Consider the following 18,685-nt stretch of genomic DNA (forward strand, 5'->3'; position numbering starts at 1 on the left):
TCTGACTACAGAGTCTGTTTTCTTTGAGGCAAGGAGACTTAGGCTGAGGTTGTATGTTCAAACAGCTTGCTGGGAGACAGGTTTATTAATGACCATTGGCCAAGCCAGACTAACTTGTCAGTGAAATATTGTCTAAAGTAGAAATGAGGAAGTGGAGACATCCAGGGAAAACCAAGATTTTATACTGAAAAACAAAACAACATAAAAATCTCTATGTGTGTGTGTTTGTGAATGTGTTGATTACAGATAGGTGAGAAGTGGAGGAAAGGGTGCTATCAAGTTCTGAAGATTTCTAAGATTTAAACTTTGGTAATCTTAAATAGAATTATCAGTTTTTCCTATAAATCTAGCTACTTGTAAACATTTGAGTTAATCAGAATACAATTGAGAATTGCAGAACCATTTCCCTAAAAAATATGTAAATATTTTTTTAAAAACTCACATTTTCTAACATGAACAATTTCCTCCAATAATACTGTCTTATTTATTTGAGTGATTTTGTTAAATAACTTAGAAATCTACACAGAAACAATTTTCAAATTTGTACAAATGACTGTAATCATCTTTACAATAATGTAATTTTTAAAAGTACGTTTTAAAATGCAGCCAAATTATTTTTTGTTAGTATTTCAGACACAAATATTCTCTTTGTAATATTTTATGGCCTGTGTGGGGGAGGGGAGATGCACACAGACTAATCATATTATTTTAAAGAAACCAGGTATTTTTAAATGTGTCAAAAATACAAAGCTCAAAATACTAGCATGATTTTTCAATTATTTGTGCACATAACTAGACAGATTTTCTTCTGCAGAGAGCTCTGTTCACCTAGCAAAGAGCTTTGATGATTTAATGTGGACTTCTGTGCCAGTGAAGTTTCCTCTCCAGGTGCTAATGCTTCCTCTCACTGTCTTGTGCATTGAAGAGGATGTGAAAATAATACTGTCACCTCTTGTGTATCTTCAGAAGATTCTAATATCTCTTTGAAAAGTATTTTGAAAATCCTGTTTCTTACCACATGGAAGAGTAAGGTAATGACACCTACGGTCCTAAAAGCCATTTCTTCCCTTTTCATCAGGGAAAAATGGCTCACAGTCTTATTCCTAACTCTAAATGCCATGTAATGCTGATCAGTCAGTATGCAAAATTTGCTTATCTTATCTTAAACAGAGAAGAAATAAAAAATCCAGTGAAATCCGTGTGATGTTTCCTAGGGCTGTTAAACAATAATAAACACACATACATACTTTGTATGCTGCTGGGAAGTTTCTCTTCTGAAGAGAGTAAAAGTGCATATAGATAGAGGTAGAAAGATACCAAAAGAGTACCATATATAAAAGCTAAAAGTAAAAAAGAAACAAAAAAAAAAAAACAAAAAAAGCCCTCAACAATCTAAGTGTTCATCAGTACAGGACTTAATGAACAAAGCAGAGTACACCAGTTCAATTAAAAATTAGGCAGCAATACAAATAATGCTAGTCAAGAACAAGGCTATACAAAAAGCATGTGAAGCAAAAATTTGCTATATTTGTCCTTGGCAAGGTCCCTAAACTGCCCAGGACAGTTTGCCAATAAACAATGCATTTACTTAAATTTAAATACATGTTCTTTTATACTTTTATAGTTTGTTTTCCCACCCTCCACTCCCCACCCTCCCAACACCCTCAAAAACATAAAATTGGATGGTTCTGGCTTGAAAATGAGTACTCAATGATAAAAACAAACAAACAAACAAACAAAAAAAACAACTTCGACATACATGTGCAAAGTTAAGCTGCTTATGCCAAAGGCATACATACTGCCATTCCATTGAGAATGGAGTGAAAGAGTGAGTACTTGTTGGGAGTCAACCTGGCTCCAAAGACTAACTTCCCCATCCCCTGAGAAGAGCTGTCCAATGGTGAGCCCTGCTGGCTCACATGATCCTTACCCACCAATCAGACTAGCCCTGCTGGCTCACATGATCCTTACCCACCAATCAGACTAGCCTTGCTGGCTCACATGATCCTTACCCACCAATCAGACTAGCCTTGCTGGCTCACATGATCCTTACCCACCAATCAAAAAGCACCCCATGCCAACTGTCAAACCCTTCAACCATTAAACTGTCATAACTGTCAAACCACCCCGGGCTCTATAAATATGCAGAACTGTTCCTCAATAAAGGGGCATTTTCTCCGATGATGAGCCTTGTTTGTTCTTTCAGTACTGAAGGTTTTTTTTTTTTTTAATGTTAAAAATATATATTTTATCCATTCATTCAAAAACTTTGTTGATCCACCTGTGTTGGGTATTATGATGGACCAACAGTGAATAACAACTCCATAGATCCTTTTCTGTGATGTGTTTTTTCTTTTTTACATTTTTGAGATTTTTTATTAGTGATAATAATTCTACACAACAGTATAATTCATTGCTACATATTTGTATATGCATACAATATGACAATAGTAACCCCCTTTCTTCTCCACTCCCTGCTTTTCTGTGTGTTTAGCATAGAGTAGTTCTCAAAGTGTACTTAGGAAACTCTCAGAGGGATGGAGAACAGATGGGACCCTAAAACATCACTGCTCAAACAGCGATGAAATGTGTGTGAGAATCCGTTTATTTTATATGTCAGGTATTAAAGATATCTGCAAAAAATGTAAAATAATGCAACCCTTTTTATTTTGGAAAATATTACATTGGTAAAAATTATGTAATTTGTGTTAATATATAATGAGTTTACATTCATTTTAAATAATTAAACATTTTAAAACTTCTCAGTTTAAATTTCTTTCTTTCTTTTTTTTTGATACTGGAGATTGAACTCAGGGATGCTTAACTAACACTGAGCCACATCCCCAGACTTTTTTATTTTTTATTTAGAGACAGAGTCTTGCTGAGTTGCTTAGGGCTTCACTAAGTTGCTGAGGCTGGCTTTGAACTTTAATGATTTAAGCTTCTAAAGGTGTTCTAAAAACAAAAGTTTGAGAAACACTATCTTAAGCGATATGCAACAAAGCTGAACAGTAGTTATTTTCAGGTGATGAAATCAGCAGTGGCGTTTATTTACTTTTTTAGTTTATTATTATTATTATTCTCCCCACATCCTAAAATATGACAAATTTAATTACTTTCAAAATTCCTGTCCTCTCCCCTCTTTACAAATGCCTTGGGTTCTCTGCTTGTGTGTCTTTTATGTGTCACTGTTCCACACCAGTGACAGTAACTCAGTCTCACTGGATAGGACTTTGTTGGACTTTGTTTTCTGTGCTTTGTAAATATAAACAAAGTATTGGTATTTTAGATTATGATAACTAAAATATTTGGTGGTTTATAATAAGGCACTTAATTCATATCATTCTCAAGTGCTTATTTCTCAATTCAACCATTAGAAGATATCTGTGTAGTCTGCCTGCATATAAGACTTCAAAATGGACCTGGACCTCCCCTCTGAACATAACTGGTTGAAACCAAAGTGACGCATTTCACAGGACAATTTTCTACATGTCTTTAAAAGGGTGAGCCTAGTGACTCTGTTCCTTGAAAGTGTTTTATAGAAACAACTGTAAATAAGCGGTGTCTGCTTAGGGGCATTTTTCTCTATTCTACTGGTTCTCAAATGTTCATGTACATTAAGAATCACTTTGGGGGGCTGGGGATGTGGCTCAGGCGGTAGCGCGCTCACTTGGCATGCGTGCGGCCTGGGTTTGATCCCCAGCACAACATACAAACAAAGATGTTGTGTCCGCCGAAAACTAAAAAATAAATATTAAAAAATTCTCTCTCTCTCTCTCTCTCTTTAAAAAAAAAAAAAAAATCACTTGGGAAAGCAGGCCAAAATGAAGAATCCATAGGCCTCAGTCTCAGATGTTCCAGTTTATGGGCTCTGTGGTGAAACTCCATAGTTCACTGTCACTGATCTTGTAGGGTGAACACACCACTCCAAAAATCTCCAATGATGTCTCAGGACACTGTAACAACAGTGTCCTCTCCTGACTGCCTACACTTTTCAGCAGCTTCTACTTGTGGCCATGCCTTCTTGTAACCACTGCTTTCACTCTTTTCCTAATACTTAAATGAAATCATTCCTAAAAGACCAGAAACTGGGCCACTTTTCCTTTCTCACACAATAAGTCTCACTACTGGGGACATTCACCTTCCCCGTGCAAAATAACTGCAGTACAAAAGTTTCTCAAATGGCATCACACTCCATGCTCTCTCTGGTTCCAGCTGCACATTTCTAATGGCCTCACTTGTTCCTCAGGCTCCAAAACTCTATGGCCAAAACTCTTCCTTCCCCATCATACCCACAAGCTAAGATCAGAAGCTGCACTACCATTCTTTCTGATGCTTCGCCTCAGAAACTTAGGAGTCTTTTGTACCTGTCTCTTACTCCCAGTATCAAAGTGGTTGCCAATTCATGATCCTATTCATACAAAATAAATAAGTAAATAAATAAAAATTAAGAAAACGCAACCAAACAAAAGACAAACTTGGCAGCTTTTTATGTTTTTGTACTCTTCCAATTAGGTACTTCTAAATTTCACCAATTCCATCCAAATTATTGACTATTCTCTCCATATCCTGCTGAAAAAGCTACTTGAATAATCTGTGCAAGTCCATTACTGATCTTATCACCCATGTGCTGGATGACAGAGTTATTCCCAAAGTTTCCTGTTGCTCGAGGTCATCCACTAAAAGCAGTGAATGGGTCTCCTCCCCAAATATGGGTAAATGTTCCTGCTGCTTCTATGATTACATCATCCTTCAAGGTCCAATTCAAGGGTAACCCTGAGCTTCCCAGACAGAACATGAGATAAGCGAGATAGGCATTATAGGAGGTTAACACTAGGAAACGTCCTCAAGTTCTGCATTATGCAATTATATTTTAAGGCACGAAAAATGTTCATGTACATTAAGAATAATGACCTCTTATGACTCTTATACATACTCAAATCAAGTGACTCTTATCTATACTCAAATGGCATTAATACACTAATTTGAGGTCTGAATGTCTTAGGCAAGCAATTCCAACTATAATTATAACAACAATAATAGTTATGAATGTGGATAGCATCTATAGAATACATACCATATATTTCAAATATGTTGTTGTACATGTTTACAACAATGTAGAATTCAGAATTATGATTTCATTTTATAAAGAAAACAGATTACCAAAATGTATAACTCCAAGGTTATAAAATCAGGAAACTGCTAGACCCAAAATTTCAACGAGGGTCTCTCTGAACCTACAATTCATTCAGTTCCCCTGTGTGTCTGAGGGAGAAATAATAATGTTGTCCACAGTTCTGTGAACTGGCTAATAAAGGAAGACCAAACTGAATGTATTATAGAGTGAGGTCTAAGTTTATGCTGTTGCCTATTGAAAGTGATTTGAAATATTTAAAATGTAGAAGCATATAAGAAATGGGTTAAGGTGATTATCAAACATCTGAGTTCTGAGTATACCTTAAGTAATGACAGCTTTCTAATTTATTTCATTATCAGCTTATTTTCTTAAAGCTTTGTGGGATTACCTTTTTGATTATAGTACAATTGGTCCTCTGCATCTGTCTGCAGGTTACTCATCCACAGATTCAACCAACCAGGTTGAAATAACTGGTAAAAATGTATCTGTACTGAAAATGTACAGACTTTTTCTTCTTTTTATTATTCCCTAAACAATAGAGTCATTACAACTATCTACAGAGCATTCATACTATATTAGGTATTATAAACAATCTAGATATTTTTAAGTATACGAGATGATGTAAATAGGCTATTCGTGAATACTGCGTATTTAATATAAATGACTTGAGTGTCTATGGATTTTGGAATCATGGGATGGGGGGATCTGGGAACTAATTCCCTTGAATACTAAGAGAGGACTCTGTTTAGAGCTTCCTAATAAAAGGGCTCCATCTAGTGGAGCAATTCAACTATCTGGCAGGACAGTGTCAAGATTAAATCCTGCACACTAAGGGCTAAAACTGACAACCTCAGAGAAATGATATTTGTGCTGACCTGCAACAGCTTGCTTTTCATCACATCCTGGTAAAAAGGAAGAAGATAAACATGTTGTGCACATGGGTAAAGTGCATGAAAATGCTCTGGGTTGGTTATGTGAATGCAAGGAGCCACTGACCATGCACTAGTAAGATACCAAAGTGATTCTACTCCGTAGAATTTAAAAAAAAGAAGAAAAAACAAAAAAGCCAAAAACTAATATGTGAAGGCCCTGTTCAGCTTTCTATAAAACTAAAAAGAATTTGAGGGTCACTGTTATCCTTAATAACTAGCCCATACCCTGTACTGTGTTAGTATTTAATAAATGCTTGCTGAAAAAGTCCATATATTTTTATAGGATAGATAAAAATTTCTTTGGTTGACTTTTATAAGAAATATCTGATTATCTGATTCCTTTACTCCAGAGCTTCAATTACCAGATGTGGAAAGCTGAAAAGTTTCTTAGTACAACCACATGAAAAAATCAAGTTTGCTCTTCAAGTTCTGTCATTTACATGCTCTTTCAACAACCTCTAAAAATAAAATATTAGAAAATCCCCAGCTTTATGAAATGTCATTATTCAAATTAAAAACAAAGCCCACTATAGATTAGAAGAATCCATTGGGAAAGGAAGAAAAGGCAGGATCTTGAAAAGTGAGCACATTAATAGCAGCAAGATGTAACAACTCATTTCCTTTTAACAATGAAGTGGAAAGTAAAGTCTAGAAACAGAATGAAGTTCTGCACTCAGACACCAAAGGCGCCTGAGGCAATTAGCTCTACAATACCTCAGCAGTCCTTAAGAATAACCATATTTCCCAATGGATGTTCATGAAGATTCCTCCAGAGAAACTTTTATAACTTTTAAAAGCTAAGGTTGTGCTTCTGAAAATAGTCCCCAAATGAATGTAATCAAGCATGTATAAAGACTTACGGCAACTTTTGTCTTTTAGGAAATCTGTTTAGAATTCTTTCACAGAGACTTTAGCAAATGAGTCATCACTGTAACAATAGGAGACCCTAAAAGCTATTTGTACACAGGGTCTCCTGGTAAAGGGCCAGTACACATGGATGTGGCCATCTGCAATGCTCAGGGCAGAGCTGTAACAGACAATGTGTCCCGTCAACACATGACAACAATGTCACCACCAGTTTAATATTTTTAAATGTGTTTATAGTTTTTGAGAACTTACCGCCCAGAAGAAACTGGCTTAAGTGAACCAACATTTTCAAACAGCTGGGCCTTTGCTGCCACTCTGAAAAACAATTTTAAAATGTACGTTTCATAAAGTCAATGAGAAAATCATTCTGCTCAATGTGAACTCAGAGTTATCAATTAAACAAAATAACAATTAAAAAAAAGACTAATTGACAAAAGACTAATTCACAAAACTGAAACCAGATTTTGATTGTTTTGTTTTAATGTGAAAAATATTTTTAGCTCTACCCTCCAGCTCACAGAGTATCAGACAATAATAAACCTATAGCTACCTCCCATGGGGCTTGTACTGTTCTTATCCTTTTTACCTCAGAAAACTGAGGGAACAGTAAAAGGACCATTTTCTTCTCACTCTGCTCCCCGCAGGCAGCATGTTATTGACTCCTATGGAGCCACAAGGAAAGAATCAAAGAATGAAATCAACAGGACAGGAGAGGAACTACTGTTCATTCTGAGAGCTAAGAAAAAACAATACTGATTTCATGTGTTTTTTTATATGGGAACATATTTCTTACAAAGTGGAAAGGATAAACCTGGAAAATACTTTCAATGAATACATCCATGGACTCAAACCTCATTTTGAATCCTGAGGTGTGTGGGAGAGGACAGCTCCTACCTGAAGAGGTGAGGCTACTAGAGGTAGAACAAAATCAGGGCACTCGATGATCCACTCTGCATTTACCAGAATAGAACACTGAATTTCTTAAATGACATTCTAAACTTGATTTTTAAATCTCTATTATTCCTTTAATTGACAAGCTCTTCTCACAGTGCCAAGCCATCTGATAATCTCGAGGCTGACTTATACCTAATACCGAACATACACTCATTTAAATTTCTACATTAACTAAATTAGTAAAATCATAAGATAGATACTCTTGTCTTTCCTTACAAAGAATGGAGTTTATACTCTCTCATCATCTTGGACATATTGGCTTAAAATTTAATTTCCTTTAATGGTTAGAACTATACATACTAGGAAGTAGATGTATGTACTGTGTGTGTGTAACAGAATTTCTGACAAAGAGCAATAACAGGTATTGAACGTGATCTGCAACTAAAGGTTTTTGACAAAGACAAGGATGGACAAATGAATTTAGGACACTGTTCCTATGGGAACAGGCTTAGTACAATGTCAGATTGAGAAAAGGCAGATATATTAGCTCAAGGGTAGAACACTTGCTTAGCATGAGCAAGGCCCTGGGTTCAATCCCCTAATAGTGCCAAAAAGAGAGAGAAAAAAAAAAGAAAGTCTTACTGGACAATTAGTGAATAATTAAACATGCCAGGAATACCATACTAAAAATGAGTTTGATGCACAGAATTAAAGTTAGAGAGCCCTGTGTTGGGATCCTAGCTCTGCCACTTACTAGCTGAGAGTGTGTGGACCAACTTTGTTTTTGTGTGTGGTCCTGGGGCCTAAACTTAGGGACCTCAATATGCTAGGCAAATTTCTGAACTACATCTCAGGCCCTGGATCAACTTCTTAAACTTTCTAGGTATCAGTTCTTATCCTCTCTAAAATGGGGTTTATGTTACCTGTTTCAGAAGGACACAGTGGACTTCAAAGGAGATTACATAAGTAAAGATACCCAATAAGAGTTCACAGAGCATTAGAAAATGCTCAGCAATTCTCAGGAACACAAAATGAAAGAGACAGAAACTTGCCCCTTTCTATTCCCATCTATGCACCTCGCCCTTTACATTGTTGGTCATTTCTTTTGACCACAAATACTGTCTTCCCTTTGTCTTTCATGTCCCTTGTTCTTGAACTTGTTTAAATCATCGAGAACTCAGGTAGGGGAGATACAGGGTAGACAGGAGAGAAAACCAACCCTCAAGCTATTGAGCAGCTATACTGATAACAGAAAATGGGGAACTGGGAAATAGATGCATAGGTTTTATAAGACAGTCCTAGTTTCAATGCGCTTGACTATACATGTATTTTCATGTCCTTAAATTAAGCCATGGTTCTGTTCAAGGAAAAGTGCTTGAAGTGCTGCCCCCCTGAGGTTGTTTATATAGTCTAAGCCCACAATAACTTTCACATCACTGTTAGAAAAGGATGGACCGCTACAGAAGTTGACTGAACCTATTGTACAGATGGGGTATTTAATTATGAACTCCCAAAGTTCTTTAGGACGGACTCAAGCCCCATGCACTACTGGGAGACCCAGCAAATACAAACTCTCACTTACACAGAGCCAGGTCGCTGATAGCCATTGCTAGAGGCAGTGTCTAGCCTTAACCGCCTGCACATTTTTGGAGGCAGCTCTGGGTTTGGTGTGGCTTTGGCTGTCTCCTTGGAACCTATAGAAGTTAAGCTTTGAATGGATCCACTGTAGCTCTTGTTTCCTAAAAAGAAAGCCCAAGAAAACAGGCAAGGTGCTATTAGACAAAATAATAGCAATAACACAGTATATGTGCATAACAAAAGGAAGCATTTTTCTCCAAGACTAAACGGGAAGGTACAGAATGTTCTTTGGGCACAGCAGCCCATCACTCAGGGAGATCAAAATCTACTGTAATTACAAAGACATCACCTCACAGAGATGGAAAGTTTCAGGAAAAAAGTACAGTGCACCGAAGTTTTAAAATCCAAGCTCAGGAACAAAGTAGATAAGCATCATTAGCTTCCTCCATTAACTTTATCCCTGCTTAATCATGCTGAGTAATCCAGCAAATGACACTAAGACAATGACATCTTGTACATGCTCCAATCTGGCTTACCTTCAGCTGCAGAAATGGATCTGAGAGAGGAAGCAGAGGTTCTTTTCAGTCCTGAAAGACCATAAGGCCCCTTCTTGACCAGGTCTATAGGTGGGGAAACATCTCCTGGGGTAGTGACCGAGGCAACGCTCTGGCAATCTGATTCTGCATCCGTTTTGGTTGCATCTTCTCTAGAACTTGATTCAGGACTAGTTGTCCAGAGAGCAAGACTTTTCTGTCCATTGGAAGATGACGGGGTTGCAATCCAGGGAATCCCTCCCGATTTCTCCCTGGGTTGGCAGGAGGCTGACTTTGTAGTGCTGTTTTGTTCAGATGAGTGAGAAGAGAGCGACTCAATACTACCCATGGGTGTGCTGTCTGGGCTGCTGCTGTAGGAGTCACCTGAGGAGGAGCAGGAGGTAGAGATGGAAAAGCCACAGCAGCTCTCTGTTGGTAACATGCCTCCAAGCTTTCCTTTTCTCAGCTCACCACAAACTCCCTGGCCACCTGACCCCTTTGAAGTATTAGGCCCCTGCTTGGTATGAAGAGCAGTCCTCAATACTGGAGAAAGGCTTTAAAATATGCATTTGAAATTGGTGAATGCATGTTTCAAAACTCTTGTAGAAAGATTCTGCACGTACCTATGAACCAACTGCCCATACTGAATAATTTTACTTCTTGAAGATAAGTGAGCTGACTTGAATTCAGACAAAATTTGCCATTGAAATAGGACCCAGAAGTAAGAGAAATAACATTCCTTCATGATATTACAAAAAAAATAGAAGGGAGTATATTAAAGACATATTTCTGCCTTCTAAAGGCACCATTAAGTGTTGTCAGGAAATTATAAATTGCTCACAATTTTCAAAGAAAGGATATTTCCTTTTTCTTGCTAAAGTATAGCAACATAAGAAACTTGCTGCTTAAATACTTTTGTTTTTTAATGTTCCTAAAGGAAAGTATAACAAAAAATCAGAGAAACCATAATAAAGCATTTAAATACTTCTGAATGAAAAATAACTAGACTCTATTTTCTATTACATACTGGCAGTGGGAAAAAATTGGGGCCTTTGCAGGTATGAAATAAAATGAGAAAGATCACATTTAATGTATGCCATGGACATAAGTTGCCATTCATACCACCTTGGGACACTGCCCCAAATAAGATGTTAGTGATGATATGTGATGTTGGTTTTCTTTTTGTTTCTTCTCTATCAGACACTTTGACACCCAAAAGATGATATTCTAAGAACATAATGTGAAGGAAAGAAAGAAAATGACTGTGTCAGTCCAACTCTCTTGCTTTCTTATCTACCATTTTGACAAAAGGACAAAACCTGCTACAAAGTAGCACCCAATGTACTTAATCACAGCTACAGGGAAAAAAAAAAGCATTGAGCAAACTATTCTTTTCTTTTGAAGCAATTATGAATTTGCTTATCCGGGGAACCTTACAACTCTGCTGACAGTGTATCAATGCTAGAAGAGGGGGTGTTGGGGGAAGAGTGTAAGAGAGAAGATTTTCTCTTTTTACCTAATTACCAATGAAGTGAGGTCAGGATGAACTAGACAATGAAGAAAGCAGCTCCCTAAGACCAGGCACACTTACTATCAGGTTCTGCCAGGCACGGTGTATACCTCCCTCTGGGCTTCCGGGAGCCCGTGGAGAGGCAGATTGCTCGAGTCCTTCGGGATCCAGAACGAGACTGAGGCTGAGGAAGAGGAATGCTTGGGTCTGGGGCAGTATGAAAAATCTACATAGAAGACAAATGAACTGAGGTCAAAAAAGGGTGAAATTGCCATGTGCATCATCAAACAAGCTTTCAGAGCTACGTAATCATCTTAGAACTACAAGAGATGCTTGAGACCAAAAATATGAGTGTCCTGGAGGAATGATAACTTCCTATCCCATTTAACAAGTAATGTTTCTTCTTTAGGTTTCCCTTTTTATTCTGGTTCATATCCCAATAGTGAAATTCAGATCTTCCAAAAGCTTTAAAGACTTTACAAATATGAATAAATACCTATGTCGAGACATACCAATTCTTTTTACAGTCATATTCTCTTTCCACCTTTATCTTGGAAGAACATGTCTTGAGTAAAAGATGCTCAATCTGTGTCATTTCACCAACAGAATGGCTTCTTGATTCCAGGACAAGGTGATGTCAGCCTGTTGGCTCTGCACTGTCAAGGAATGTGACCAGCTGCACAGAGGAGTGAGCACAGCCACTGGACACAGCTGTGTACTCTTGGATTGTGAGAGAGTCTGCAACCTAAGTCACTAAGGACTCTCTTGTTTTCGATACTGGGACGTTTACCCAGAGATGCTCTATCATTGAGCATACCTAGCCCTAGCCATTTAAATTTTTTTTTTTTTTTTTAAATTTTGAGACAGGAGCTCACTTTGTGGCCAAGGCTGGCCTCAAATTTGTACTCTTCTTGCCTCCTAAATAGCTGGGATTACAGGCGTGTGCCATTACACTTGGTTTAGGACATTCATTCTTCTGTGGGCCCAGGAAGGGATCCTGGGAAGTAGAGGGATGTGGTCATTCTCTCTCACAAGGACCAGATCAGACAAATGCAGTTTTGAATAGGTTGGCTTTAATGGCTGATTTTACTTAATAACCCAGTTAACTTGGCTTTTAGTTTGTTTTCATAGTTACTCCAAGACCTCACTTTTTAAGGAAATGGACCTCAGAGGTTAGAAACAGAGGACTTCAAGACTCCATTCTCTGTTTTTTTCTCTTGTTAGGAATACTAACTTTACTATGTAATTAGGAGGATCATTCCAACTGGATTGAGAGTGAAGGTTAAAATAGAATTAGCCACAAAGTGATTGTAAAGTACTTCTGAATGTAAGTAAGAAACTGACTACACAAATGCTAAGACAACATCAGAAAGTAAATGATACAGGAGAAAAGGAAACAAGCCACCTGAAGGATGTGAAGAAGCAATAAACTACTGAACGACAACAATAAAAAATTGAAGTCCTTGTGAAAAAGCGATTTCTACAACACTGATAAGGTGGGCAATTTATAGAATTCTCAAACCCCAATGTAAAGCTTATAGACAATACAAATGCCAAATCTGTTTTAAAAGCACAAAATATAACTTTCTACTTGCACAGAAAAATCCAGCCTACCTTTTCATAGTGCTCTATCAGAATTTCAACCACTATATTCTGAAATTTTATATTCATCATGGCAGCTACAGTTTCCTCCTGGGCTCTCATCAGTGTTGGGCCAAATATGACGCCAAGATTTGAGACAGTCATGAGATTTTGTTGGCTGTGTAGTGATACTCTGCAAATTAAGAACAAAAAATCTTAAGTTAAATGTTTAATAATTAGAAAATATTCTATTAAGCTTATGACAAAAATTGTAAAACCTATAAGTCATTGTGGGCTAATAATCCCAGTCTCAGTTGGTATGAGAAAATAATAGGCTAAAAAGAGGTGTAAAAGATCCTTTTAAAATATATAATAAATCGTTGCAAACTTTAGTCACATTATTTTGCTGTAGAACATTAGAATTTATTCTTCCTAACTGTATTTTGGTACCCCTTATTCCACCTCCCTCTATTCCCTCTCCCCATTAAGATTCCTAACACAAAGAAATGATAAATGTATAAGGAGATGGAAAGGCTATAAATTGCCATGATTTGATCAGTATAGATTATATACATTGAATTGTCACACTACACCATAAAGATGTATAATTACTATGTATCAATTAAAAAAATCTTTAGAATATGTAAAACCTTAATATTAGCCCAAGTAAAACTAATTAATAATTATAAAAGGTAATCTATTCAAGAGAAAGAAATCTTGATCTCCTAAATTGAGTGAAATTACCACAGAAAGATCTTCTTTGTGGGATTTTCTATTATATTCTATATCTTTTAGAACAGATGGTTAAGAATAGGTTAGCTGCCATTGTATTTGGACTCAAGAATAATATTGAGAACCTATTTCAGGCTTCTTCATATACATTATTGCATTAATCATCACAGTCTGTATCCTTACTAGACAGAGAAAAAAACCTCACACACTCTTAAACTAAAAATGATATACAGGACGTAACGCCAATTAGGAAGAGTTATTATTTCAATTCATATGGTCTGATTGCAAGCCAAGGGTTTCCTTGAGCTTCCCAGATATATCACTGGATAATACATGGATTTGTTTCCTCTTCCTTTTTCTTCTCTTCCATCTAAAACTTTCCTGATTGCCTCAAATGCCTCCCTAGTGTCAGGTACTATTTGAGGGAAATAGTGAGATAAGCAGATGTGGCAGCATCATTTCTGGCTTAAAAATAAAATGAAAAATCTAAAATATCACTGACTGGAGACAAAAAACTCCAGCAACTATCAAAAATTACTTTGAATAGTTCAATAATTTACTCTGGAATTTGGATACATTCTTAACAGGGAACCTCATTGATTTGACTAATCTTTTAGTATAACCACTGTTTTTTCTTCTTATTCCAGCCAGGATGTTGAAATGTAAAGCTTTAGGGAAGACTAAAACACAATTTCAAGTTGATGTATGATAATCAACTGTGTTCCATGACCAAAAGTAACATTTATGGAAACTACAGGCTTTTGGATTATCCACACAACTCCAGACACAAGACTGAAAGACTTGACCTCCATCACGTTGACTAATTTTTCCCCTAAATCCCAAGAAAGCACTAGCTAAGCAGGGCTCAGTGGCACATGCCTGTAATCCCAGAAGCTTGGGAGACTGAGGCAGGAGTATCAGGAGTTCAAAGCCAGCCTCAGCAAAAGGTGCTAAGCAACTCAGTGAGACCCTATCTCTAAATAAAATACAAAATAGGGCTAGGAATGTGGCTCAGTGGTCAAGTGCCCCTGAGTTAAATCCCTAGTACCCCTCTTACCTCCCCCCACCCCACAAAAATCACTAGCCAAAAGGGCTTTAAGTTAAAAGAAAGAGTTTCAATCCAGGTTTCCTTTTTTCTATAACAGACTATTACATATTAATTTCTTGATATGCATTAGGCAACCTACTATGGAAAGCAGTATGTAAACACAGAGCCTGTCTGGATTCAAAGTTTGGCTCCATTTCTTAGAAGCTGAGTCACGTTTGGCCAAGTTATTAAATATCTCTGGGCTTTGTTTTTCTCATCTTTAAGTTACATATACCAATTCTTATTAGGGCTGCTGAGAGTATCAAATAAAATAATGAATTTAACTGAAATAAGATCTCAATAGATTATTCTCCCTTAATATAAAATTGACTTTTGGCATATTTCCCAAAATGTCATAGTTGTATAATGCAAATAAAATGGAAGAACATTAATATTAGGCTCAGGAGTAAATTTGGAAAACTTAAAACCTTGATGTACTTTGAAGAGCAGAGTTGGTGAATACACTGAGAAGGAGCATTTTGATAATCAATTTTCTCTTCATTGAACATTCCTTCTCCTGGGTTACTTAACAGCTACAAACACCTGTACTACTGGACTACAACATTTAGAGATGTCATGAAATGACAATAAATGCACAAAGGAGGTGGGTAAGAGTGAGGCTGTATAGGACTAAAAATAACACAGGGGGTAACTCAGATCCACAGGAAGAAGTAAAAAAGAAGAAAACAGTAAATAAGAATGTCATATTAAACTCTATAAATGTGTACTTGTTCTTCTTTCTTCCCTCAGCTCCTTTATGAGGCAATAGATTACATAAAGTAGTGACTATCACAATGAATTGTTGGATTTGTTAGGGTATGTAGATATAACGTGCACAAAAAGGAGAAAGAGGAAATTGAATTATATAGGAATAATTTTTCTACATCTCACTGGAATTAGTTATAAGTCTGCAGTAGATTATAATAAGATGCATATGTTAATCAATAGAATATCCACTAGGAAAAGAAAGCAGTAAACATGAAACAGAGTAACAAAAAACACAATCTATAGAGAAAAGAAAAAACCTCAGACATAGGTCAAACTGTGCCATCATAATCAATAACAATAACAACAACAACAACATTAAATGTGAATGGATTAAACAATACAATCAAAGGACACAAACTAATCAGGCCAGATTAAAAAAAAAGAGGTCCAACTGTAGGCATTCTACAGTGGACAGACTGAAAAAAGAAAAAAAAAAAAGGATTAACGATATTAAGTTAACAACAAATGCCAAATGTCTTCTTTGATACAAGGAGAGTAACTGGGAACAGAGTAGGGAGGAAGAGCATGAGAAGAAGATTAACATTAAACAGGGATGAGAGGTGGGAGGGAAAGGGAAAGAGAAGGGAAATTGCATGGAAATGGAAGGAGACCCTCAGGGTTATACAAAATTACATACAAGAGGAAGTGAGGGGAAAGGGAAAAATAATACAAGGGGGAGAAATGAATGACAGTAGAGGGGGTAGAGAGAGAAGAGGGGAGGGGAGGGGAGGGGAGGGGGGATAGTAGAGGATAGGAAAGGCAGCAGAATACAACAGACACTAGTATGGCAATATGTAAATCAGTGGATGTGTAACTGATGTGATTCTGCAATCTGTATACGGGGTAAAAATGGGAGTTCATAACCCACTTGAATCAAAGTGTGAAATATGATATGTCAAGAACTATGTAATGTTTTGAACAACCAACAATAAAAAAAAAAGTTAACAATCATAATAAAGTAAGAGTGGCTACACTATTGTCATACAAAATAAATTCTAAAACAAGAAATATGATTAACAATAAAGATAAAATATAATGAAAAAATGGTCAATACAACAGGAATATATAACAATTATAAACATATTTGTACATAATAACAGAGCACCCAAATACACAAAGCAAATCATGTGCTTTAGAAGTCTTTCCAAACAGAACTAGGAGATGTGTTTTGTTTTAGATTTGCAGAGAGGTAAAAATTTTTGGTTACCTGACTATTGGGAGTAAAAACATCTTAAAGAGAGCTATAAATTTAATACTACTAGCAAATATATATGTATAAAATTCAAAGGTTTTCATTTAGGAGGTATCTATTTTCACTTTTATTTTGCATTCAAAAGAAATTCCACAACTATTTTTTGTTATATGTCTCAATAAATAATTTCCCTTCAAACACGATATTAAAAAAATTTAAGTGATGACATTTTTAAATATTAAAAATCAGTGTAGAAATGACACTATCGCCTTTGTTTTAAAGGCCACCTCCCCCACCTTACACACAAGGGATTTTTAAAAAAGAAGCAATAATTTATGCTATTTCTCAAACCTAATTAACGGGAATTTGGAATTGATGCTTTAATCTTTAAAATCTCAACTTAGTTCCCTGGTTTATTTGTTATTGTTTTGTTTTCAGCCATGGGAGGTTTTTAGCTACCAAGGGTTCTGTTGCTTATTTGCAGTTTCCACAGCAAGTCAGCACAGATCTGTAGACACATCCCACAAGGGCTACTCACTCAGTGGGACTTAACCTTTTAGATCCTTTTCCTCCACTCTCCAGAGGTAATGGGTAGAATCCATTTGTGGACACCAAGAAAGTGTTCTACCACTGAGCCATCCCCGCAAGCTTTTGGGTAGAGAGAGAAGATGGGAGGGGAGGGGAGGGGGGGGTAGTAGAGGATAGGAAAGGTAGCAGAATACAACAGTTACTAATATGGCATTATGTAAAAATGTGGATGTGTAACCGATGTGATTCTGAAATCTGTATTTGAGGTAAAAATGGGAGTTCATAACCCACTTGAATCTAATGTATGAAATATGATATGTCAAGAGTTTTGTAATGTTTTGAACACCCAATAAAAAGAAAAAAAAAAAGATCTTGCTAAGTTGCCCAGGCTAGTCTCAAACTCTAGCCTCAGCCTGCTGAGAAGTTGGGATTACAAGTGTGCACGTGTGCACACATGCATGGTGTTGGGGAGCAAACCCAGGATCTTATACATTTGAATTTCACCTATTGTAAGTTCAGGAAAGACCCAGGAATGGTGGTGAAGGATGGACAATTTCCAAACACTGTTTTATGGGCAAATACTCTTTCCTGCTACTCCCAGGATAAAAACCACACATAGACAAATTATGGGTAAAGCTTAAGTTAATATGACATTCTGCCTAACTAAGCAAAAACATTTTATGTGACATTCATGTAGCTTTTAAAAGCACATTTAAAAAGGCTTGCTAGAAAATTACCTTAAATACAGGCAAGATAATGCATAATAAATAGTGTGGCTGAATTTCATGAAGAGCTCAAGGATAGTGAGTCCTTTGCTCATTAGCTAAGAGAAGTGCTGCTGTGGGTCAACAGTTAATGATAAACTTTGAATGATGCTGTTTCTAGTGAATTTCTTTTTTATTTCAAGTGGTGGTAGTGTGTGCGGGGAGAGTTCACATCTCAAAGCCTGAAAGTTAGATAAGAATTATTAATATGTTTATGTAATATTATTTCAAATGTGCATGGCTCAAATGAGCATAAATTAGGGAAATCCTTGTGGTAAGCAGGAGAGAATTTTTTGATGAATTTTTTGGTATTCATTTAAGTGAAAACTATCCTTACTAAATGGTCAATGGTGCTGTTAAGGTAATTTTTCAGTAAGTTTAAAACTGAATTTAGACTTTTGTTTCCAGAAGCATAGCAAAAAAACTTCTTTGTTATTAAATGTGTGTTGTATATGTTTATCTTTTAACTCCAGAAAGGTAGACACATCTAACGATTAATTGACCATGATACCCAGATATTTGGTCAAAAATCACCCCAGATGTTTCTGAAAAAGCATTTTAGATGAGATTAACATTTAAATG

The 18,685-nt window shown here is 36.5% G+C and overlaps 1 protein-coding gene across 1 annotated transcript in view; it reads right to left on the bottom strand.

Annotated features, from left to right (window-relative positions):
- Arhgap42 (Rho GTPase activating protein 42) overlaps nucleotides 1-18,685 on the bottom strand; it is a 265,879-nt gene that overhangs the window by 7,997 nt on the left and 239,197 nt on the right. Inside the window, exons 18-22 of the mRNA XM_046466850.2 lie at nucleotides 13,066-13,225; nucleotides 11,533-11,677; nucleotides 9,945-10,325; nucleotides 9,413-9,569; nucleotides 7,189-7,251 (exon numbers count right to left, since the gene is read on the bottom strand). Of these exons, the coding sequence (XP_046322806.1) occupies nucleotides 7,189-7,251; nucleotides 9,413-9,569; nucleotides 9,945-10,325; nucleotides 11,533-11,677; nucleotides 13,066-13,225 (906 nt within the window). The remainder of the gene's footprint in view (nucleotides 1-7,188; nucleotides 7,252-9,412; nucleotides 9,570-9,944; nucleotides 10,326-11,532; nucleotides 11,678-13,065; nucleotides 13,226-18,685) is intronic.

This window comes from Marmota monax, unplaced genomic scaffold (assembly GCF_021218885.2).
Source record: "Marmota monax isolate L192 unplaced genomic scaffold, Marmota_monax_Labrador192_F-V1.1 WCK01_AAM20220418_F8-fsc00045, whole genome shotgun sequence".
Lineage (NCBI taxonomy): Eukaryota > Metazoa > Chordata > Mammalia > Rodentia > Sciuridae > Marmota > Marmota monax.